Below are 20,342 nucleotides of genomic sequence, written 5' to 3'. Positions count from 1 at the left end.
TAGTAGGTATTTTCTATTTTCTACGAAAAGTGCATCGTTCAAAGCCCACTTTCATATATAAAACGCCCACACACACACACACACACACACACACACACACACACACACAGGCACACGCACACACAAAGTACTATAAGTTTTCCTTTAGAATGGACATTTCATTTTAGAATTTGCATAAACATGACTTGTAAATGCCCTATCCGCCCAACCTATCTACCCTACCCCATCGAAATCGGAAGTTTCAAAGTTAAAGTCGCACAGATGACAAGTCACCAATTCCAAATAGAATAAATAAAAAGATTTGGAAAGAGACATGATTAAGTTTAAGTTTAAAATAAAATATTAAAAATATAAAAAGAATAATCAAATCAATTAATTCTTGGAAATGTTTTGCAATGGAGATAAAAGGAATACAAGAAATAGAAGATATTATTATGCTCACACACACACAAACATACAAATAAACAAGCACACTCATACAGAGAGAGAGAGCGAGAGAGAGGGACAGAGAGAAAGGGCATGGAGAACCACACAGCACATGTATTTCATGAATGAATTTTCCAAGCTGCTGATTTTAGTTATTCTTCTTGTGCTTGTTTTTCTCTTTTTTATCTGTAGTTTTGCTTTGTTTGGCTTTTTATTTTCACAAGAAAATCAGAATGCCTGAAAAGTATGCTACGAAAAAGTTAACAACTGCAACATTTCTTTTTCGATTTTCTTATGAATGCAATATTCAGATTTTTTCGAATCTCATTCAACCTCTGTCCTCCGTAACAATAGAAGTACCCATAAAGGGAAAGAGCGGAACGATATGGAACGAATGGGAAGGATAGATAAAAGGTTAGAAGGGGATGAAGGGAAAGATGGCAGGAAGCTAAATTTTAAGTTAGCTGTTATCCAAGGCATTTCATTTTACCTTGGACATGAAAATGCAGAATTCTCATCACCCTCGATGAACAATGGGCTGAGTTCGTATCTCAAGCTTACACACAAGCTCAAGGTTTTGAGTTTTAGAAAATTGCAGCGTGAAGGAATACAAAAACAATACGGAAATCTTATCTTAATGGCATTCTTTCGGATTAAATTCTTTGAAGTCTTGATTTAAAGTTCTCGTAAACGAATATGTTGGCGTATATTGCATAGATTTATTTTCTTATTGACCTCATTGGGTTTTCCATTTAGTTTTGGCTTAGGATTTGGTTTAGTCACTGAAATTTTTCAGTACGTTTCATCAAGTTGGCTTAGAAAATTGCCTTCAGCGTGTATTTTATGTCTCATCACCCCAAACCGAAATGCCAACCACCCACGACACACACACACACGCACACACGCACATGTAGGAAAAAAAAAGAAGAAAATAAATAAATATGTATTACATTTTTCTCTATTTGCGCTTTTCGTCGTCGTCCTCATCGGGGCTTCCTTTTCTTGCGCACAGTGCGCACAATTTATCTAATGGAGGCCACAGTCCGCCGCCATTGCCAAATCTAGGAATAGAGAAAGAGTGATAGACGGAGAGAAAAACAGAGAGAGAGAGAGAGAGAGTGAGAGAGAGAGTCGGAGAGGCTACAAGGAGAAGAAGAACAAGAAGAAGAAGAAGAAAGAAAAAAAAGCAAAAGACACATCCATAAAGACAGACAGAGAGTAGAAAAGCAACAGACAAAGAAAGAGACCAAGAGACAGAGAAAGTGAGGAAAGGAACGAGAAAGTGACAGCCTAGCAGAAACAGAAAACCTACAAAGTCAGCGTCGCCAAAACAGAAAAACTTATATATAAAAAAAAAAAAAGAAAAACAGCCAAAAAAGCAACAACCAAGAAAAAAGCAACCATAACATAAAAATACACACACACACACCCACACATACATACATATCCATAAACTCAGACAAGGCAGCAAATTGAAAAACACTTTTCCGCATGGGTGCACAAAATACAATAAAAACAAAAAAAAAAGAAACAACAAAATTAGGAAAAGAAAAGCAAAAAGAAAGAATAAAACTCAACCAAACTCCAATCGAATCGAAACAAAAAGCAAAGTCGTCTCTTTTCTTCGCTACATGCGTTCCTTCGTCCGTTGGCGTATACGTAATATTTTCAATTGTTAACACAGACTTTTGCTCTCTTCTCAACATTTTTCTTTTTCGCTGTTCGCTGCCACTTTATGAAAAAAAGAAAGAAAGAACAAAAAACAACAGCAACAGCTTCTATTGTAAGTTACACGATTATCGCTGGAGGACAATTCTTTTAAAAAGAAATATTACAGAAGCAACAAAACTGGAAAATACCAAAAAAAAAAAAGCAACTTCTCGCAAAAAAAAATTACAATATCTTTAGATGGAGAAGGAAAGTAAAGGAAAAGTAAATACAATTTAGAAGAAAGGTGTTGAAAAGTTACTTACAAGGAGATCGCTTGACTTCTTAGGACTTTTTGTTGCCATGACGTTCAATATCATCAGTATGATGATATGGGGGGGCAAATCTCGGTGACATTCATAGTTGATATCGAGAATTGATATCCCCATCGATTCGTATGCCATGCGAGAATTAATCTAAAGTAGTGTTGTAAAACGGCATTCAAATAAAATTTATGTATGTATCTTATCTTCGCCTTAGATGCAGAAATCAAATTTTTAATGCAATTTAGTTTATGCGCACATGTAAGAAAAACATTTTTAAATAATGTTAAACAAAACAAGCACACACACACACACATGTATGTATGTACGTGTGCGTATGTTTAACCGAGTGTGTGCATTTGTGGAGGTAGTTGGAGGAGGAGAGCAACGAGCTGCAAAGTCAAAGTGAAACGCCGTATAAATTATTCATCAATGGCTTGATGATGGAAGTAGCCGAGGTGAGGTAGATAGGTAGGCGGAAATGTTGCGGGGTTGCGTTGCAAGGGGCTGAATTGGTATACATATATACCTACATATATATGTATGTATATAATATATATATACGTATACAAGCTTTTGGCTCTGTTTGAACTGCAGCTGCTGCCGCTGTTGGGAATTAAATGACGAAATCGGGGGCGACGCGTTTCTACTTTGTGCGTGCGCCTGATGAGCGCTTCTATGGTTAAAGTCGTAGTCATACCGACATTTCACACACACACACACACAGCGCCCCCCATACCCACCGTGTTTGGCAGGCACATCCCCATTTAACCCCCCATTCTACCACACTCCACTTGCGACCTATCTAGTTTATGTAAGTATGTCGCCAGAGGAGGTTGCTTGCGTGCAACTCGATGGCGCTGCTTTTTGCTCTTTTCCACCTCCATATACATGAACATCACCTGCCATCACCACAAGCACCACCTCCTCCTCTACTTTCTCCCCCTCTCTCATTCTCTCTGTTGCTCACTTCTTTTTTATGCAGAAGGCACAGGCAACGGCAAATATGAACAGGCTCTGTGCAACGCAGCATAACTACATATATTTATGTATGTATATTCATATTTATACCATCTGGCAATTTAAAAATGATTAATTTCCTTTTAGATACCCTATAAATACTTAAGACCACATCAATGCATACCCTTAAACCTAAGAGGATCGAAAGTGAGTCGACTAAAGACCAAATTAATCGTATAGTTATTCCGTATAGCTATTCACTACTTGCACCTGTATGAAATACTTACCCTAGGTTAGGATTTGCATATCTTTTGATATTGTGTATTTGTATTTCACAATCCCCTTGCCTCTGGGGTGAGTCCCAATCTCAAAATTAGAAAAACTTGGATTTGGATGTTAAATCTTCTGCTTGGCGCTTTTCCTGAGGCTCAATCTCTGCATTCTGCTTGGAGGGATATGCCTTTGCCGAATTCGTTTGTTAACTTGCCAAGTAGTTGCTGGCTGTCATTGTTTCTTGGCCTTGTCGTAGACATCCATCCAAATCCCTCTCACTTTTATCAGTCTCTAAGCTAACCCCATGTCGCTATCTCGCACTCGCACTCTCACTCTTCGGTCGCAGTCTCATTCTCGGGCTTGGTTTTATTTTTATTGTTGAAATACTTTAATCAAAAACTCAAGTAAGCATAAACAAACAACAACAACAGCAACGAGCGGCAACATTGTTGTTGTTGTTGTTGTTAATAATAAGGATAATGTCTGTAGGATGCTGACGTCTTTCTGCCTTTGCTGAGAGGTTGTCAATGACGGAGAAAGTGAGACAGAAGCAAATATAGAGGACAAAAAGAGACAGAAAGTAAGAGACCGAGAGAGAGAGAGAGAGAGAGAGGGACAATGATGTTTACAAGGTTTCAGTTTTTGTTCCTCCATCTTCTGCTTCGGCTGGTACGTTGACAAGGCAAACAAAAAAAAAAATTATCCACTTAGCTAAAATAAAATCCCAGCGAGCGGAGCACATCCTCATAACTAGAACAAAGGCTAATATCTATGTAAATACAAGTGCACATAGACCACACACACACAAATACACAAAAAGGTATTCTCAAGCATCTACATATATACATATACATATGTATAAGTTCATATGTGTGCGTAAATCTCCAGTTCATTGCAAATTTGTTGTTTTCATTTTTGTTCCATGGCTTTAATAAAATAAAGAAAGTTTCCAAATACATTTTTTTGTTGCCAAGGCTCTTTGATTTTCGACTCATTCAGTCTGCAGCATTAATGAATAGACCATGGATAGTTGGAGACTAAACACCAAGCACAAGGCACAATTATTTGATTATGTATCGCCAAAGAGAGCATAATGGACTGCATCCAAGTCTACGGCATCTGGATGATTCGGCTTGTATCCGGCACGTGAACTAGAGGGAGAAACAAATGTTGATTATCGAAATGAAACATTTTGCAGTTTCCTTCCCTTACCCATTGGACAGGACACAACGCTTTGCGTGAGGTGGGGGCACCAGGACGCAATGCATTGGCTTGTTATCGAAATAACGATTATGATAGTAGTGGACTGCTTTCTCGGCGTCCTTAAGAGACTTGTAGAAAACTTCGGCTGTGCCTTGTCGAATGACAGCGGCATCTGTTATGGCCCCGAATTCAACAAATAGCTCTTTTATATCATGTGTGGTAACATTGCTTGCCAAATTGCTGACCAATACACGAAAGCTTTGTGCCGGAGCCACCGGATCTTCTAAGTACTGCGATTGGAAGTGACATTTGACTGTTCTATTCAAAAATAAGTCATCGTCATCATCTCGTGGTGGCGCCTGGATGCGTTTTTGGTTAATGGAACGAGAAGTACTTGATTTTTTTGTGCTCTTCGAGATGAGAAGACGCGTTCTTTGCTCTTCTATTGAAGGGAGATTGGAGAGAATGCATATAAACTCAAACTAAAAGGGAACCACGCTCATAAATTCTCTTACCCGCCTCCAGGTGACTCATGTCATCATAGTCAACATAGTAATTAAAGACCTCTCTGCGCATTGAATTGGCACGGCGGTGGTTTTCGATCGTCAATGGTCTCTTTAAAAGGTCATCTCCTGAACTCAATGAATCAGTTTTTTGTTTTTTGTTTTTAGTCTCATCAATCGATAAGTTGCCTAGTTCGTGATGCAGTCGCTTACGACTGATAATCTCACGAGCGTCCGTTATGCGCGCACGCTGTTTCTGTAGTATGACCTCACGAGCATCGAAACCCGGTGGAAAAGAGGATTTTTTCCATTTTTGGTGGCTGCGGGGAAAGGGAGGTGTAATCTGTTTAGCTTCTTAAACTTTACACACTTACCCAGTCCTTTGCCAGTTAGACGGCTTTTGGTATTCTCTATGTAATTGTTTTTTACTTTGAATGATCTCATCCAAAGACATATCCAATTCCGGAAAGTAGTTGCTATGCCTTGCCATTATTGTTCAGAAAAAAAATTGGGTGAAAAAAAACTTCCTCCTAGATCCAACTTTACTCGTCAAGCGATGGGCCTCGAATGTGCTAACAATTAAAGCTAACTATTTTAGATGACTTTTCAATTCTATTGCTTGCCATCAGCACACGATGTTAGTTATCGATGTTATCGATAGCAACTGTCAGCTGTTCTCTGAATGTCCTACACGACGCAACAATTCTGCGACTAGACTATTCTATCGATATTGCTATCGTTGCTTTTCCCAGCTCTAATGCCTGCGTGGTATGGCGGCATGTGCGAATAGGATCTTCCGAGAATTCATTTTAACGTTAACCATTTTTCTTCAGACTCAGTTTCGATTCGAAAAACAACAAATGCTTGAAATTCAAAGATCTATGATTGAATAAAAGCAATAATATTAAAATCAAATATCGTAAAAGTTGTTATATAATTTGGATAGATTTGTTGATCACGTTCCTGCCTCTTTTCCTGTATGTACATATGTACATATGTTGTTGTATGTTGATTTTTAGTAAATGATAAAGGAATTCGAGAATTATCAATAAATGAATGTTTCTATCTTATGTTAACTATACAAAAATAATTCTTAAATTGGCCATCCAACTTGCCTTAAACGAAATCTAACTTGTGAAGCTCCACTCGGATACTATTCTCTTTGAATCTTTCAAAGCTTCAAACTTGGTCTAATTGATCTTAATCGTGATTTTGAAAATATTGAAATTAAAATGAATGTTTTGTGGCCATGAAAATAGGAATATTTATAGAGTAAATACGCATGAGGCGCATGATAGTAAAGCTTTTCTCTAAGTGTGTGTGTGTGTTTGTGTATAAATGAAATTACATACATTCTTTGTGCAGAAGAATATGAAGAAACGTTCTTTGAAGGCGCATAAGAGTGTAGAAATAAACGCAAATCAAGTGCGGCACTGAGAGCATCTAAGCATCTACACATGTATGGGCATAATTTTTCATTAAGGACATGAAAAATACTTGAAACGTCCTTGATTAAATCATAACGCTGAGAGTGCTTTTGCTAATCATAATCATGTTGTACACAAACAAATCAACGAACGAACACACAAAACACAAACAACAACAAATATGTAGTATGTATGTATGTAGATATATACAGTGGCAATGTCAGTGGGCAGAAAATGCGAGGATATGCCAAGGAGACAGTAGACAGAGAAAACGAAAGGCAGATACGTAGTGAGATAAAGAGAGAGAGAGAGAGAGACACACTCACACAGACTGAGACACATGTGCGCACTGAAGTGCCCCATCAGGAGGGGCATCATCATCATCAAGTGAAAAAGTATCCTGCTGACTTTCAGACAGACCAAACTACGACCCTCTCCTGCACCCTTGCACACTGGGCCGAACCTTCATTTCTCAAATCTGAAACAAATATCTTTTAGTTTATTATACTAATCGAACTTGTTGTTCTGTTCTGAAATGTCAAACGTTTTCGAATCCAAGTTCGAAACATTTGCAGGGTTGCCAAGCTCTATGAATATTTCAATTAGTTTTTGAGTGAAAGTCTTCTGGTTTCATTTGTGAATTGTGTCTTCGAATTCGATTCTAATCATGGCAAATGATTTTAATTCACAATTTTAAATATATTTTACATATAATTTATTTACAGTTCATTGTCAACCATTAAAAGTGGCATAAACATTTCCATTTAATCGTTTACAAACACAGAAGAAAAGCGCTTCGAATTAGATATTCATTCTGAATTCTCTTTGACTGTCGAAAAGAATAGCAGGATCACAATTATCTTAATGTTATCTATTGAATAATCGTACATACATATTTGGAGCATCTTAAAATCTATTGAACTAAAACTAATGGCCATATATTTGGCCATTTGTCCCAATGTGCCTTGTAGCTTTGTCACTTCTCCTGTCCCTTCCTCATATGTCACCAATTCAACTTGAAAATGTAAAAGGAAATTGCGACCTTAGAAATCGTTTCCGTCTGCAAATTAATTGCAAAAAAAAAAAAAAAAACACAGAGCAGGGAGGAAAAAAACAAAAAGAAAAAGCAAAAGAGACCTTAAATTGCACTTCAAAAAAAAAAAAAAAAAGGAAAAGAAAATGCTTCTTCAGCTAATTAATATTTATGCTCTTATGTCTTCTCATCTTTTTTTACAGGTACAACTACATGGACCATGGCAAGGTCCCAGTGCCAGGATCTGCTCTTCCTGCTCCGTCGCCCGTTCCACAATCGCAGGTCCCCCATCAAGCAGCAATAAAGAAAATTTCCTTTACTATAACTGCAACTACAACTGCAATAAGCAAATCAAATTCCGAACAACAAATGTTCAGATTCAGCCAGAGGCGGACACTTCCAATTCCATTACATTTGAAAGGACATTGAATGTAAATGGAATAGATGAGACACAACGCCTTGCAGGCGACTAGAAACGTTGAAACAAAATGAAACATTGTAAGTGCTAGAGAGCAGCCAAAATAGATGTTATCGATCTATCAGATCGATAACTACGAACGATAACAATATCGAAACATTAAATATATCGACTGATTTTTAATGCACTAGCCAGTGTAACAAATTAAGTTTTGCTCTTAAAGTTATCGTCCTTTTTTTTCGTTCTTTTCAATCGCAGCAAACATTTCCATACAGAAGGATATGATGGAATTTGGCTAAATAAAGGAAAAAAGGCTAAAAATAAATCAAAATATAAAAAAAAAAACGGAGACATTTGATACCAGAGGAGAAGAGCAACGAAAATAAGAAACAAAGAACCCATTTTTTTTCACATAAAAATAAATAACAAGTGGCAAGAACAAGAGAATATTTAAATTTTAAGAAGCGTTTCCCAGAAACCAACAACAACAAGTTGGGGGAAAACAAAAGAGTATAAAAACCGAAAATCAAAAGAAAGAAAAGAAAGAGTGCCATACTAGAGAAGGAGAAGGACCACGACGACGACGGCGTGGCCATGGAGCCACCCGGCGGATTGCCGCCCGAACGGGATCGTCAATTGGTCCTGGCCAACAATTCGACGGCCTTAGTGCCTGTCCCAATTGCAAATCAACTTGCAATTGTACCAGCATCACAGCAGCAGCAACACCAATCGGTCCGCCTACCACAGTGCATTAAGCCGACAACCCTAAGTCTCCAGCCTCAGGCAGCAGCGTCGGGTACGGCAGCAGCCGCCTCCTCCGTACATCAGCAGCAATTATCCCCTTCGGCAGCGGCTGCAGCAGCAGCGGCGGCAGGCAACAATAATCCGGCCACTAGCAGTGGCAGCGGTAATGCCAATTCCGGCACCAGTCCAGCTTTGGCCTCCACTGCCACCGCCATTTCGGCGACCACACAGGCGGCCACAGCATTTAGCGGCAGTTCGGTTGGCCATCATCATCTGCAACATCATCATTCGCACCATCCGGCCCAGCAGCAGCAGTCGACGGCATCGACAACTGCTCCGACCCATCATCACCCGCAGCAACATCCTCCTCATCATCATCACCATGGTTCCGTTTCGGGCACAGGTGCCGCACTCCTGGGCTCAACAGGCTCTGGTGGTGGCAGCCAGCAGCAGCAACAACAAACCATTGAGAAGCTTTCAAGGCCCATGGCCTTTGATAAGGTGAGTGAAAACAATAAATGGTTTTTATTCTTACCCTAGAAAAAAAAAGAGCAAAATTGTTTAACATATGGTCAGTGTCTTTTACTTACAATTCCCAACTGGTTTGATCCTGTCGTTGTAGTTCCTTTCTGTTCACGGAGATTTGTGTGCTTATGCTTTTAGAATCCACTGATGGCTTCTTCAAATGGAAAATAGTTTACAGGATTTTCATACGATCTCCAATTTAATGGAAAGTTAACTTAATTTCGAAATATTGTCAGATAAAATGATCTTAAAGGGAAATATTATCAATCAACGCAAACTTCTCCTAGGCCGGTTTGCATATCTCAGATTATCCGACAGAATCCGACTATAGCTCCTATATAAATTTGATCATCCGCGGGATTGCTTGAGCTTAAGATTGGAAACTGTTCCTTCCCGAACATTTGACTTTTTGTCGTTGACTGCTTTAGGGAATGGAAGATGGACAAAAGAAACTATCCAAACTTTGACGCACCGAAGATAGGCTTCGCCCCTGGTCGATACATTCGGAAATTCCTTTAGTATATATAGTTACGTAGGTGTATATCCCAGGACCTAGGATATTGAACCACCCACCCACAGCCTGTAGAAAACATCTTTTATCCCTAATGGGCTGCTTTAGGTAAAGGCTAAAGATAATTTAATCAATTTCCTGATGCCCGTTATATAGTTCAGATAAAAGTGAAAATGCACACTTCGACTTTAGAATTTTATTACACATTAAAATTTAGAATTTTGACAAACACTGAGAATTTTGATTAAAGAAATATAGAAACTGGGCGAAATATTTTACAAATTTTTAAGAAAAAGTCCTTTTTTGTCTAGATAAGTTTCCCTTCTATGCGTTTTCGTGTTGGTTTTAGTCTTAGATGAGTTTCCTTTCTATGCGTTTTCGTGTTGATTTTAGTCTTTTAAGTTTGCCAACAACATTCAACAATAGTCATGAGCAACAAGAAGTTTGATAAGCTATGAGGATACTTGTGTGGGTGTGTGTGAGTTCCAAGGTGTGAATTCCGGTAGTAGCGCGCCGATTCGATAGTCTGGGTCAGTGAATGATTTTGTTTGCCTTCAGTGTATAAAGTGTAAAAGCCGGAGTAGAATAGAATGAGCAGAGCAGATGCTAGTGTTGTTTTCCCTATGTGTGGATGTGTAAGTGTGTGTGTGTATTTGCGTGTATGCGTTCTTATAATAATGATGTGTATAAAAACTAGTAAAAAGTATGCAATAAAAACTTTTTAACTTAGGAAATAAACAATGTAAAATCTAACTATGGTTTCTTTTTAAGAATTAAAACTTTTTAAAACAAACCTTAAATAGAAAAAAAGAAAAACAGAAAGAAAAAAGAAGGAAACACCTAACAAACCTTCCCTACCGTCCTGTTCTCTATAAAAAGTGTGTAAGTGTAGGTCTCGAATTTAGGAACACGAACAAGATGAGGCACTATCATCATGTCGGTGCGTCCGCTTGCTCAGCTGACCCATCCTGTTGTCATTCGCAGAGAGCTGATCCTTTAAATTGTCGAGGGCATAACTACAGGATCTTTTGGCAGTCACGTTCTGAAAGAGAAATTTAAATGCTTCCGCCAGGAGATTAAGTATTCAAATTTGACTTACATCCTTGGCTGGCGGCAAAACACCCGTTTTCGTTGTCGGTTTTGGCTGACGTTTGCGTCGAATTAAGCGCATGGGTCGCATTGAATGTCCACTACGGGGCGATGGTCGTAGTGCCGGTCCTGATGGTCCTCGCGGTGGCCGTGCCAACTGGGCATTGTTGGCAACGTAGAGTTCTTGCAGCTTTTGTAATTTAGCTGCCATGGCCTGTTGGTAAATATAGTCGACGAGAGGACGCTTTATGAAGCCGTAAACATTCTCAACCCAACGCATTCGCCTAGCCTTGTCATCCTTCTCTAGCTTTACGTCATTTGTGTGGTCGTTCTTGTTGTTGTTGTTGTAGTTGTTGCTGGATTGATTCCTTTTGTCCTGGTGCCGTTGTCGTGCCGTGATGGGTGAGCACTCAATATCGTTCGGTTGTTGCGGTCCGAGGACTGCATCCCGATTGAACACTGCACACCCAGACCCAGACAGGGGCAGAGACAATAAGAGTGCGAGGGGAGAGTGAGGGATGGAAATGGTAGTATGGCTTGATTGACTTTCACTTGGCACTTTTTACAATGAAACTTACTTTTCATGGCCACAGCCTTCCCATTTTCCGCTTTCCCGCCAGGTTCTGTAGCTCCATCATCACGTTGTGGTTTCCGTCCCTCGAACCGTTCTGACTCTGGTTCTTTGGCCACATTCCGTTGCTTATAAACCTGCGAAGCCTGCCGTGTGCAAAACGCAATACCAACTGCGCAACAAATTTAATTGGGATGGAAAGCGTTGGCAGAGAACGATAGAGAGAGAGCGATGAGGGAGGGAGGATATGCCATGCATGTGGAAATGGATGGAAATTTAAAAATTATTATTTTTCACATACCGCACATAAGGAACAACCATGCCAGCCAGAAGCGCGAGGTGGTCATGACCATCATGATAGACCGTCGATAGATGTTGATGATCACAAATTCGTTACGTTTACTTTTCCTTTTTTTTTTGTTTTTCCCGTTTCCTATTTTAATTTGTTTTAAAAATTTTGTTCCGAAAGAAAAACTGCTAGAGATTTTTTCACTTTTTTTTTTTTTTTTTACTTTTTCCACATGTTTTATACTTTACATGTTACTGCACGAAACAACTGAACTAGACTGAATATTCTCATTGCCAGCGTCGACTACCTTGACAAAAATTTTGACAGTTGAAAGTCATGGATTGCTTTGATTCTTAAGAAAAAACCAAAAAAACGGTTTGAAAGCATTTTGGTTTTAAAAGGCCTACTTTGTGTGGACTACCCAAACATTTCTCGATTACAGGCAGAGAACGATATCGTTATCGTCATCGTAATCGTAAATCGTAGATCGCAGTAGCCAAAAATGTAATCGCACATATTGACTGCACTTTCTATAAGAAAACGTGGCTAAAAAGTAATCGATTACAAAACTGTTTACTATTGGGAAAAACTAATCTATAATGGCATCAATTACTAATCCACAATCCCGAAATGTAGTTCCTCCGACTAGGGTATTATACTGTCAAGGGAGAGAAAGCCAAAATATGATGTTTTTCGGGTAATATAAATCAGACCAAATAACTATCTAATTACTGTTAATCAGCTTAGTAATCACTTCTACAGAAATGACTCTTTAACTACCGGGCTGGAGGTAACTTCAAAGTTTGTATGCCCTTGCAAGTTGTTTGTTACTCTTTTCGAATGTTTGCGAAAGAACCTGTTTTCACCAATCGTTCCTATGGGAGCTATGTACATACATATATCTTAATCGAATTTGGCACCGTCGTTTAAAGGTGTAATAAAGTCAACAATATCAAATTTCAATAGCTACAATCCGAGATTAAAACTGTGCAGTATATATGTAAAAACCTACATACATGATAAATTTCAACTCTGTACGGTCTGGGAGGAGTTTGCGTTGATCCAGAAGGACATGGCTATATGAACTCGTCTCGGAGATGCTTTCTGACCAAAATGAATATTCCCCTTTTGCAAGGGTGGCTTAGATTGTGCTTTCATGTTTTATCTATACATAAAACTGCTTCAAACTATTCCATAATTGACTTAAAGGAATAACATAACATTATAACATTTTCATTTCCTGATGCTTCGATTTACCTAAACTTAAAGAATTAGATTCAATCTTACTGTTACCATCTTTGATACAAAGTATATTGAGAATCAAGCAAAAATGTTTCAATATTGTGGCATCCACAAATAAAGTGTTATGTCCAATTTCTGTCCCTATTCAAATGTATGGGAGTGTGTTTACATATTTTGTGCATTATAAGAAAACTTTCAAAATAAATGACATTATTTGATTAAATGTTTTAAAACTTTATTTATTTTCATGAGATTTGGATAAAATGCACAATTTTCAATTTGGCAAACGTCAATTAGCTGCCAAAAATGATTAAAACTTTGCCTTCCCTTAAACGTAATTGCCATGCCAAAAGAGTTTCATTGCAAACTAATTTTTCAATTTTCGTTTCAATTAAGGGCCAACTACTGACAAATTGTGGTTATAATATCTGCGTATGTTCACATGCATACATAGATAAAAGTGAAAAGTTTTATAATTAAATTTTCAACATGGCTTGCAAAAGTTGAAGGCCCACAAGGACAAACTCTATGCCAATCGAATGCTGTTCAATCATTCCATTCTATTTGCTTGCAGATGGAGTTGCTGGTGCGCGAGATGCAGGATCAGGAACACGGGGTGCCTGTACGACAGCAAAAGATGTTTCTGACCTCCATTCCCTATGCGTTTATGGGTGAGTATGATGGTTTGTGAGAGAATTTTGAGAATGATTGTTATTAATTGTGGTTTTTGTGTAGGCTATGATCTGATCGAATGGCTAATGGATCGACTACAAATCGAAGAGTCCGAGGCATTGAATATTGCCAATCAATTGTGCCTTCATGGCTATTTCTTTCCTGTTAACGATTCCAAGACGTTAGCTGTGAAAGATGATTCGTCGCTGTATCGCTTCCAGACCCCATACTATTGGCCATGGCAGCACAAGGCGCCCGATAATGTCGAGTATGCCATCTATTTGGCCAAGCGTTCACTACGGAATAAGCAGCGACACGCTCTGGAGGACTACGAGGCGGAGGCTTTGGCCTCGTTGCATAAAAATCTAAAAGGCAAATGGGATTTTATTTCAATGCAGGCGGAGGAGCAAGTGCGATTGGCCAAGGAGCGCAAGAAGGGTGATAAGATCGTTGGGGACTCACAGGAGCGGGCCTATTGGCGTGTCCATCGTCCGCCGCCGGGTCAATTCACACCGTTGGAGCCGTGTCCGGTGCCTTCGCGTGACCGCCAGGGCGGCCTGAAGACCAACAAGAAGAAGACTGTCGACGATGTGCAACGAGAGGTGGACTATCTGAGCAAATCGCTGAATCGCACACGCATGAAAATGTCACAGGCCTGCGAGTCGCTGGTCTGCTATTCGGAAACATTCAGTGAATATGATTTCTTTCTGCAACCGGCTCTACCCTCCAACCCCTGGGTCACAGAGGATATTGCCTTTTGGCAATTGAACAACACCTTTGTGGAGATACCCACTGAGAAACGTGTGAAACGCTGGGCCATTTCGATTGAGGAACTGGTGTCGGATCCCACGGGCCTCCAAGAATTCACCGGCTTCCTTGAAAAGGAATATTCCCATGAGAATATTCGTTTTTGGATTGCCGTGAATCGTTTACGGCGCTCGGCTCACTCTCAGGTGGCACGCAAGGTTAATGAGATCTATGAGTGAGTATCCTTTTCGAGGATCGTTAGATTATTTGTATATTTATGTATGTGTTTACCGCAGAGAATTCCTTAAGCCGGGTGCCCCCTGTGAAATAAATATCGATGGCAAAACCATGGAGAGTGTCCTGCGTGGCCTGAAACAGCCATCGCGCTTCACCTTCGATTCGGCGTCCGAGCATATTTACATGTTGTTGTTGAAGAAGGATTGCTATCCACGATTCATACGCTCCGAGCACTACAAACGTCTCCTGGACACTGGCATTCAGCCGTCGCATAAGAAACGTTTCTTCAATTTCGGTGGCGTGTCGGGTGCCAAAAAGAAAATGACCGCCGCCTTGTCCAGTCAACCGAATTTGGGTGCATCTGGCGATGGGTCGGGCAAAGGGTCAAGCACCGGTGCTGGAGGCTCTGGCAGCGGCTCAATGATGCAGGCACCGCCCCCAGGCAATTTGGCGCGACGACGTGGCTCGGATCGTAGTTTAACCGGTTCGGCGCATGAATTGGCCGTGATTGGAGTTAATAAGGATGCCGCTGGCACGAAAGTGCCGCATTCGCATTCCCAAAGTAATCTAAGCGAGATGCCCTACAGGTAAGTAAGCCAACCAACTGGTTGCACTCGTTGTGTCAGTGTGTGTGTGAGGCAGAGTGTATGTGTGCGAGCGTGCGTGTGTGTGTGTGTGTGTGTATATGCCAAAATATACAAATACATGTTTGGTTTTCTTATTCTTTTGCATTATTCTTTTGCTAATTATGAAACAAAAAATTAATTGTCATTAAATTGTAATTCAGCTGGTCGTCGGGGTCACCACAAATCGCAAAGAAAGAAAAAAAAAGCAAATGAAAGAAAGTTGAAAACATCTGAAAAATTGAAAATCGTATTAACCGTTTTATTTCTCCTTTTATTTTTCGCACTCATTTTGATTCGAACCAAAACAACAACCAACCAACCAACCAAACCAAATAAAAAACAACATTTTCACATATCATTCGAACATAAATATATATATATATACACAATTCTTGGGCACCTTTGGCAGTAGCGATTCCATATACCGAGGCGATATGCCGCAACGCCATGCCATGGCGTCTGTCATTGATGCCGGGATCTATGCCGCCTATGGAAATCGCGAAAGTAGTTTGCAAACACATCCGTAAGACATATTTGCCTTTTTGCGTTTTGTTTGTTCTACAAAAACTAAAAAAAAAAAAAAAACCAAAAAAACTATTTATAATTAATTCCTACTAAGAAAACATTACAATTACAAACAAAATTTCTTACTTTTCAACTTCATTTTCTGTAATAATGCGAAAACGAACGTTTTATCCTCTTGTTTTCTCGTTCCCTCACTCCTTTGTTCGTTCGTTCGTTCGTTCCTTCTAATTGTACCCTAAATGATTCCTTAAAAGTTCTTTACCCTTTCACTACCACTTCCACTTGGCTCGCTATCTCCGAAGCTTTCTTTTTTTACATTCATATATTATAAATATATCTATATATATATTTCTACATACTTTTGTTGTTTTTGGGCGTATGTTTATGCTCCTTTTCCAATCAACCAATCAATCAATTCAGCAAACCACCAATAATCGTCTCATTTACTAGTTAGTCCCCTAAATTTGACTCTTAAACTACATATTTGCTCCATCTGTGTACCCAAACTTCATCTACATATATCCTAACTGAAATCCACATTATCCAGTATGCACCACATTTGTCTAGAATATCCCTAAGTAATACTTACATATACATATGTAAATATATACATATATGTGTATATAAGTGTTTTCTCCCCTAGATTCCGTCACTGCCAAAAATGGCGGCTCTAAGGTTGTAAATAGAAACTTCTAAAGTATGCAATGGACTGTGAAAAGTGTTAAAACTTTGGGCATGCCAAAATGCATCTTTCTATTGCATAATTTAGGGGGCAAATTTATCATTCCAATAGTCTTCTATGTAAATATTTCATTAGACAAATCTAAAACTATTGCTATATCCCTTCCATGACAGAATTATGTGCATAGTGTCACTTTTTCATATCCTTTCGTCTTTTTTATGTGGCTTTTTTTCTTTCCCTCCCCCTTTTTAAGTGTCTATAGCGAGAAGTTCTCCCTTTCTCCCATAATCGCAGTTCTTTCATGTGTCATGATATCGTTTCGCTTCTTTCACTAAACTGTTTTTGTGGTTAATTTTTGTTATTTTTATGTTTTTCTTCTTTTTTTTTTGGGTTCTTCCTTCTTTTTCTTTTCTGTTATTCGTTGTGTGTGTCTGTGTAAGTATTATGTGTTTCAAGAAAATTTAGAAAAGAAAACGTGGCTCGTTTTATGTGTCATGTGTCTTATGGTTGTCCTCAAAACAAAACAACAACAACAACTCCCCCTCTCAACTTACTGTCGCTCTACTTCTCTGTGTTCTTAAACCAATTTTCGATTACACAATGTAAATAATATGCGTATTCTTACTAATCTGAATGTCAACACATAAAACCAAATGAAAAAAAAAGTATTTCTTTCTTTCTTGATTTTGTTTCTGTTCTTCTTCATTTTTTTTCATTTCTTTTTATGCATCACTTGTGATATTTCGTTTATCTGCTATCGCATTCCAATAATTCTCACATTCACCTCCGCAGAGAAACAGTCAAGACGAAGCCAGCTCGACTAGAGACAACAGCGGAGGCCAGAACCTTAACAGCATCCAAGACGGCAACGGCACCAAGCAGCAGTGCGGTTTGCCCCTGGGATGAACCGGCCATAGCTGCATCGGTAGCCCCCACCGCACCCACAGCCTCCCAGGTCAAACTATCGGTGTGTCCCTGGGAGCAGGACAATGTTGAGGCCGAAACGGCAGCATCCAAATCGTCAGCTAAGGCGCCGGCTTTGCCAGTGAGTGCTCAGCCCCAGCGTTTGGCCAGGTGAGAAACGATTGACCTGTTTACATGAACTCGACTCATTCGAATGAGTTTTCTCATTAACCAGCACTTCGTCGGATATCAGCGATGTGGCGGAGCGTATGCAGCGGAATCTGGGGATACGGCATCAGAACACTGTCGACAGTGGCGAGGCGGCTGGAATGAAGCGTCTAATGCCAAACTTTACGGAACAGCGTCGGGCTTCCGTATCCTTTACACCGAGGTGAATTATACTAACGCTTTAGACTAGGAATATAAAAATCGGATTATCGGATTTCTCCTTTAAAGTTATATTCCTAAATATGGCAATGATTTGAGAAGTTCTTCTCAATGAGGATGTTATAGTGGTCCGATTCGAAAAGTTGTCCCAAGGTTGCTAATGCGCAGACGGGCACAGTTCGTTTATATATCTATGATCCTCATGACTCAAATGATTCTTTTATATCTCATTGGCTGTAGCTGATTTGTATCTACTTTCTGATAAACTACCGACTTTAATAGAATATGTTGTATTTGGTTTTTCCATGCTAATTGTTAATGCTTCTCGTTTCTCTTTCGTAGTCGTTCATCGGATTATCAGTTCGGAAGGACGTCGATTTCAACCACCATGACGTCACCCACTGTCGCCACACAAAGTCAGAGCCAGAGCCAAAGTGTGGGAGGAGAGAGTGGAGGTGGTGGTCCGGCAGCAAGAAGCTCTTTCATCATTGGCAGCGGCGGCGGCAGTGCCAGTGGCAGCAGCAGCAGTGTCATTACCAAAGATCCACCATCAGGGGCATCCGATGCTGATGCTGAATTCGAATTGGAAGAGCTAAATAAACTAACGCTATCGGAACGAAATAGCGAATCATCGGCGTCAGAGCTGCCAGCTGTGGCCGTGACTCCAACGCCGACACCAACGCCACCGCCCATCACAAAGATAACACCACCACCAGAGGAACAGCAGCAGCCTCAGCTGCAGCCGCAGCAAAGTGTCCAGAGATCAGGTACAAGCACACCTGTTGACCACCAGCAACAGCATGAGAAAACTAGCGTGGATCCTTCGGTGTCCGATGTAGCGGTGGAAACAGAACCCACTCTAGCCATAGTCCAGGAGGTGCAGATCGAGCTTATTGAGACGCGAGCTTTTGTCAATAGTGGCGAGGGCGATGCAGACAAGCAGATGGTGGAGCAACTGGAACTGGTTATAACGACGCCCACCATCAAAGTGCAAGAGCCAGCCCCAGCCTCGGATAGTGAGGCGGTGATAGAGCCGAAGGAGATGCAAACAGAAACGGAGCAGACGGACATTGAACTTGCCCAAATGAGGGATTTGGAAATGATAATACCAGAAGAACTATCACCAACCACTGACGAATACCAGGAGGGACTACAATTCGGTGCCGATGGCAAGGATGTAGTCTATGACTATGATATTGTGGATACGGATAGGCACTTGGGTTACATACCGCCAGCACCGACTCCGGCACCATCGATGGCACCACTGGCCGAACTGGATGTGGATACAGTCGATGATGAGCCGTGCGAATTAGCCACTTCAATTGCCATTGTTGCCTCATCTAGCCACGAGGAGGTGCGTAAAAGGCGTAAAAAACGGAATTCCGATGGCAGAAAGATTGGCTCGTTGGATGACAAGGATAAGGACAAGGACAAAGACAAAGAGAAAGAGAAGGAATCGAAGGCATCAACTAGCACAGCCGGTGGCACGGATACTGAACACAATGCGGTCTGCCCCTGGGAAGACGAGTGAGTAGATGAAGAGCCAAGAATGTTGTCATCCCAAAAACTCCACCTAAATCATCCACCTCCTTCTCCACCCACAGAAACGTGACCACCACAGATGGCACCTTTGTGAAGACGTATGCTACTCTGGGCTATTTATGAATAAAACCGAGTCTCTTTAAGATCATGGTCATGGAGCTGCTTAAGAGGAAGTCATCGCCAGCCAATACCACCACCAGAAACAACAACAACAACAACAATAATAACCACAACAAAAACTGAGCAGTAACCAACATACAAAAACACGAACAGAAACAAAACATACATAAAAATATATCAAAAACCAAAACAAAATATTAGTAAATATATACATATATATACATATATATATATACGTATGTATGTATATCTAATCTAAATTGAATGTATAAATGTAAACGCTTCGTAAGTTCAACTGAAAAACGCTGAAAAAAAACCCAAAAAAAGAAAAAAAAAAGAAAAATCCCTAAACAAAACCAAACCAAAATACGAATTCAATATACATAAATCTTTAAGTACATATAAACATATTCAAATATGTGTATATTATATATTTTTTTGGGGCATATTCCAGCAGCAATCGATCTTAAAGCGATGCCTGGCTTAAATCCCGAATCCCCCCTCCCCCACCAACAAAAAAAACTAAAGAAATCCCCTTAATTAGCTGAGAGAGAATTATAAAATGCTAGCAAAACGAGGTACTTTATTTACTGACATAGATTATTATTATATACAACAAAAAACAAAAAAAACCAAAATTATATATACAATTTGTGTAATATTAAAATAAATGAAAAAGAAATTTAAATGAAACGATTACAAACTGAAATGAAATGA

General features: G+C 39.8%; 3 protein-coding genes across 6 annotated transcripts in view; 1 reads left to right on the top strand and 2 right to left on the bottom strand.

The window, feature by feature from the left end:
- The window catches only part of LOC137583366 (uncharacterized), a 44,646-nt gene extending 24,517 nt beyond the window's left edge, over positions 1-20,129 (top strand). For 2 of the 4 annotated variants that reach the window (XM_068298336.1, XM_068298335.1), the window contains 10 exons: positions 7,999-8,293; positions 8,472-9,458; positions 13,759-13,855; positions 13,920-14,838; positions 14,900-15,427; positions 15,876-15,989; positions 17,466-17,747; positions 17,812-17,967; positions 18,306-19,490; positions 19,568-20,129. In XM_068298336.1, the coding sequence (XP_068154437.1) occupies positions 8,808-9,458; positions 13,759-13,855; positions 13,920-14,838; positions 14,900-15,427; positions 15,876-15,989; positions 17,466-17,747; positions 17,812-17,967; positions 18,306-19,490; positions 19,568-19,628 (3,993 nt within the window). In that variant the 5' untranslated portion in view covers positions 7,999-8,293; positions 8,472-8,807 and the 3' untranslated portion in view covers positions 19,629-20,129. The remainder of the gene's footprint in view (positions 1-7,998; positions 8,294-8,471; positions 9,459-13,758; positions 13,856-13,919; positions 14,839-14,899; positions 15,428-15,875; positions 15,990-17,465; positions 17,748-17,811; positions 17,968-18,305; positions 19,491-19,567) is intronic. The other 2 variants (XM_068298337.1, XM_068298338.1) reach the window with 2 other exon arrangements.
- On the bottom strand, positions 4,559-5,885 carry LOC137583660 (uncharacterized). The gene is made up of 4 exons (XM_068298750.1): positions 5,710-5,885; positions 5,348-5,655; positions 4,842-5,274; positions 4,559-4,780 (listed from the first exon to the last, which is right to left on the bottom strand). The coding sequence occupies exons 1-4, from the start codon at positions 5,823-5,825 to the stop codon at positions 4,699-4,701; spliced, it is 939 nt and encodes a 312-aa protein (XP_068154851.1). The 5' UTR covers positions 5,826-5,885; the 3' UTR covers positions 4,559-4,698.
- Positions 10,175-12,198, bottom strand: LOC137583462 (uncharacterized). Its single transcript, XM_068298508.1, has 4 exons — positions 11,955-12,198; positions 11,661-11,825; positions 11,093-11,541; positions 10,175-11,035 (listed from the first exon to the last, which is right to left on the bottom strand). The coding sequence occupies exons 1-4, from the start codon at positions 12,007-12,009 to the stop codon at positions 10,895-10,897; spliced, it is 810 nt and encodes a 269-aa protein (XP_068154609.1). The 5' UTR covers positions 12,010-12,198; the 3' UTR covers positions 10,175-10,894.
- Positions 20,130-20,342: the final 213 nt, after the last annotated feature.

The sequence above is a fragment of the Drosophila tropicalis genome, unplaced genomic scaffold (genome assembly GCF_018151085.1).
Source record: "Drosophila tropicalis isolate 14030-0801.00 unplaced genomic scaffold, ASM1815108v1 contig_867, whole genome shotgun sequence".
In the NCBI taxonomy this organism is placed as follows: Eukaryota; Metazoa; Arthropoda; class Insecta; order Diptera; family Drosophilidae; genus Drosophila; species Drosophila tropicalis.
The sequence above is the reverse complement of the archived record's forward strand: the minus strand, read 5'-3'. Positions and strand labels throughout refer to the sequence as shown.

Coding starts and splice junctions, on each gene's coding strand:
- LOC137583462 (XM_068298508.1), bottom strand. CDS start 12,009: ATGATGGTCATGACCACCTCGCGCTTCTGGCTGGCATGGTTGTTCCTT. Junction 11,542..11,660: donor GAAGGCTGTGGCCATGAAAA/GTAAGTTTCATT, acceptor CTGGGTGTGCAG/TGTTCAATCGGGATGCAGTC. Junction 11,036..11,092: donor TTTTGCCGCCAGCCAAGGAT/GTAAGTCAAATT, acceptor TTTCTCTTTCAG/AACGTGACTGCCAAAAGATC.
- LOC137583660 (XM_068298750.1), bottom strand. CDS start 5,825: ATGGCAAGGCATAGCAACTACTTTCCGGAATTGGATATGTCTTTGGAT. Junction 5,656..5,709: donor TCTAACTGGCAAAGGACTGG/GTAAGTGTGTAA, acceptor CTTTCCCCGCAG/CCACCAAAAATGGAAAAAAT. Junction 4,781..4,841: donor CGTTGTGTCCTGTCCAATGG/GTAAGGGAAGGA, acceptor TTCTCCCTCTAG/TTCACGTGCCGGATACAAGC.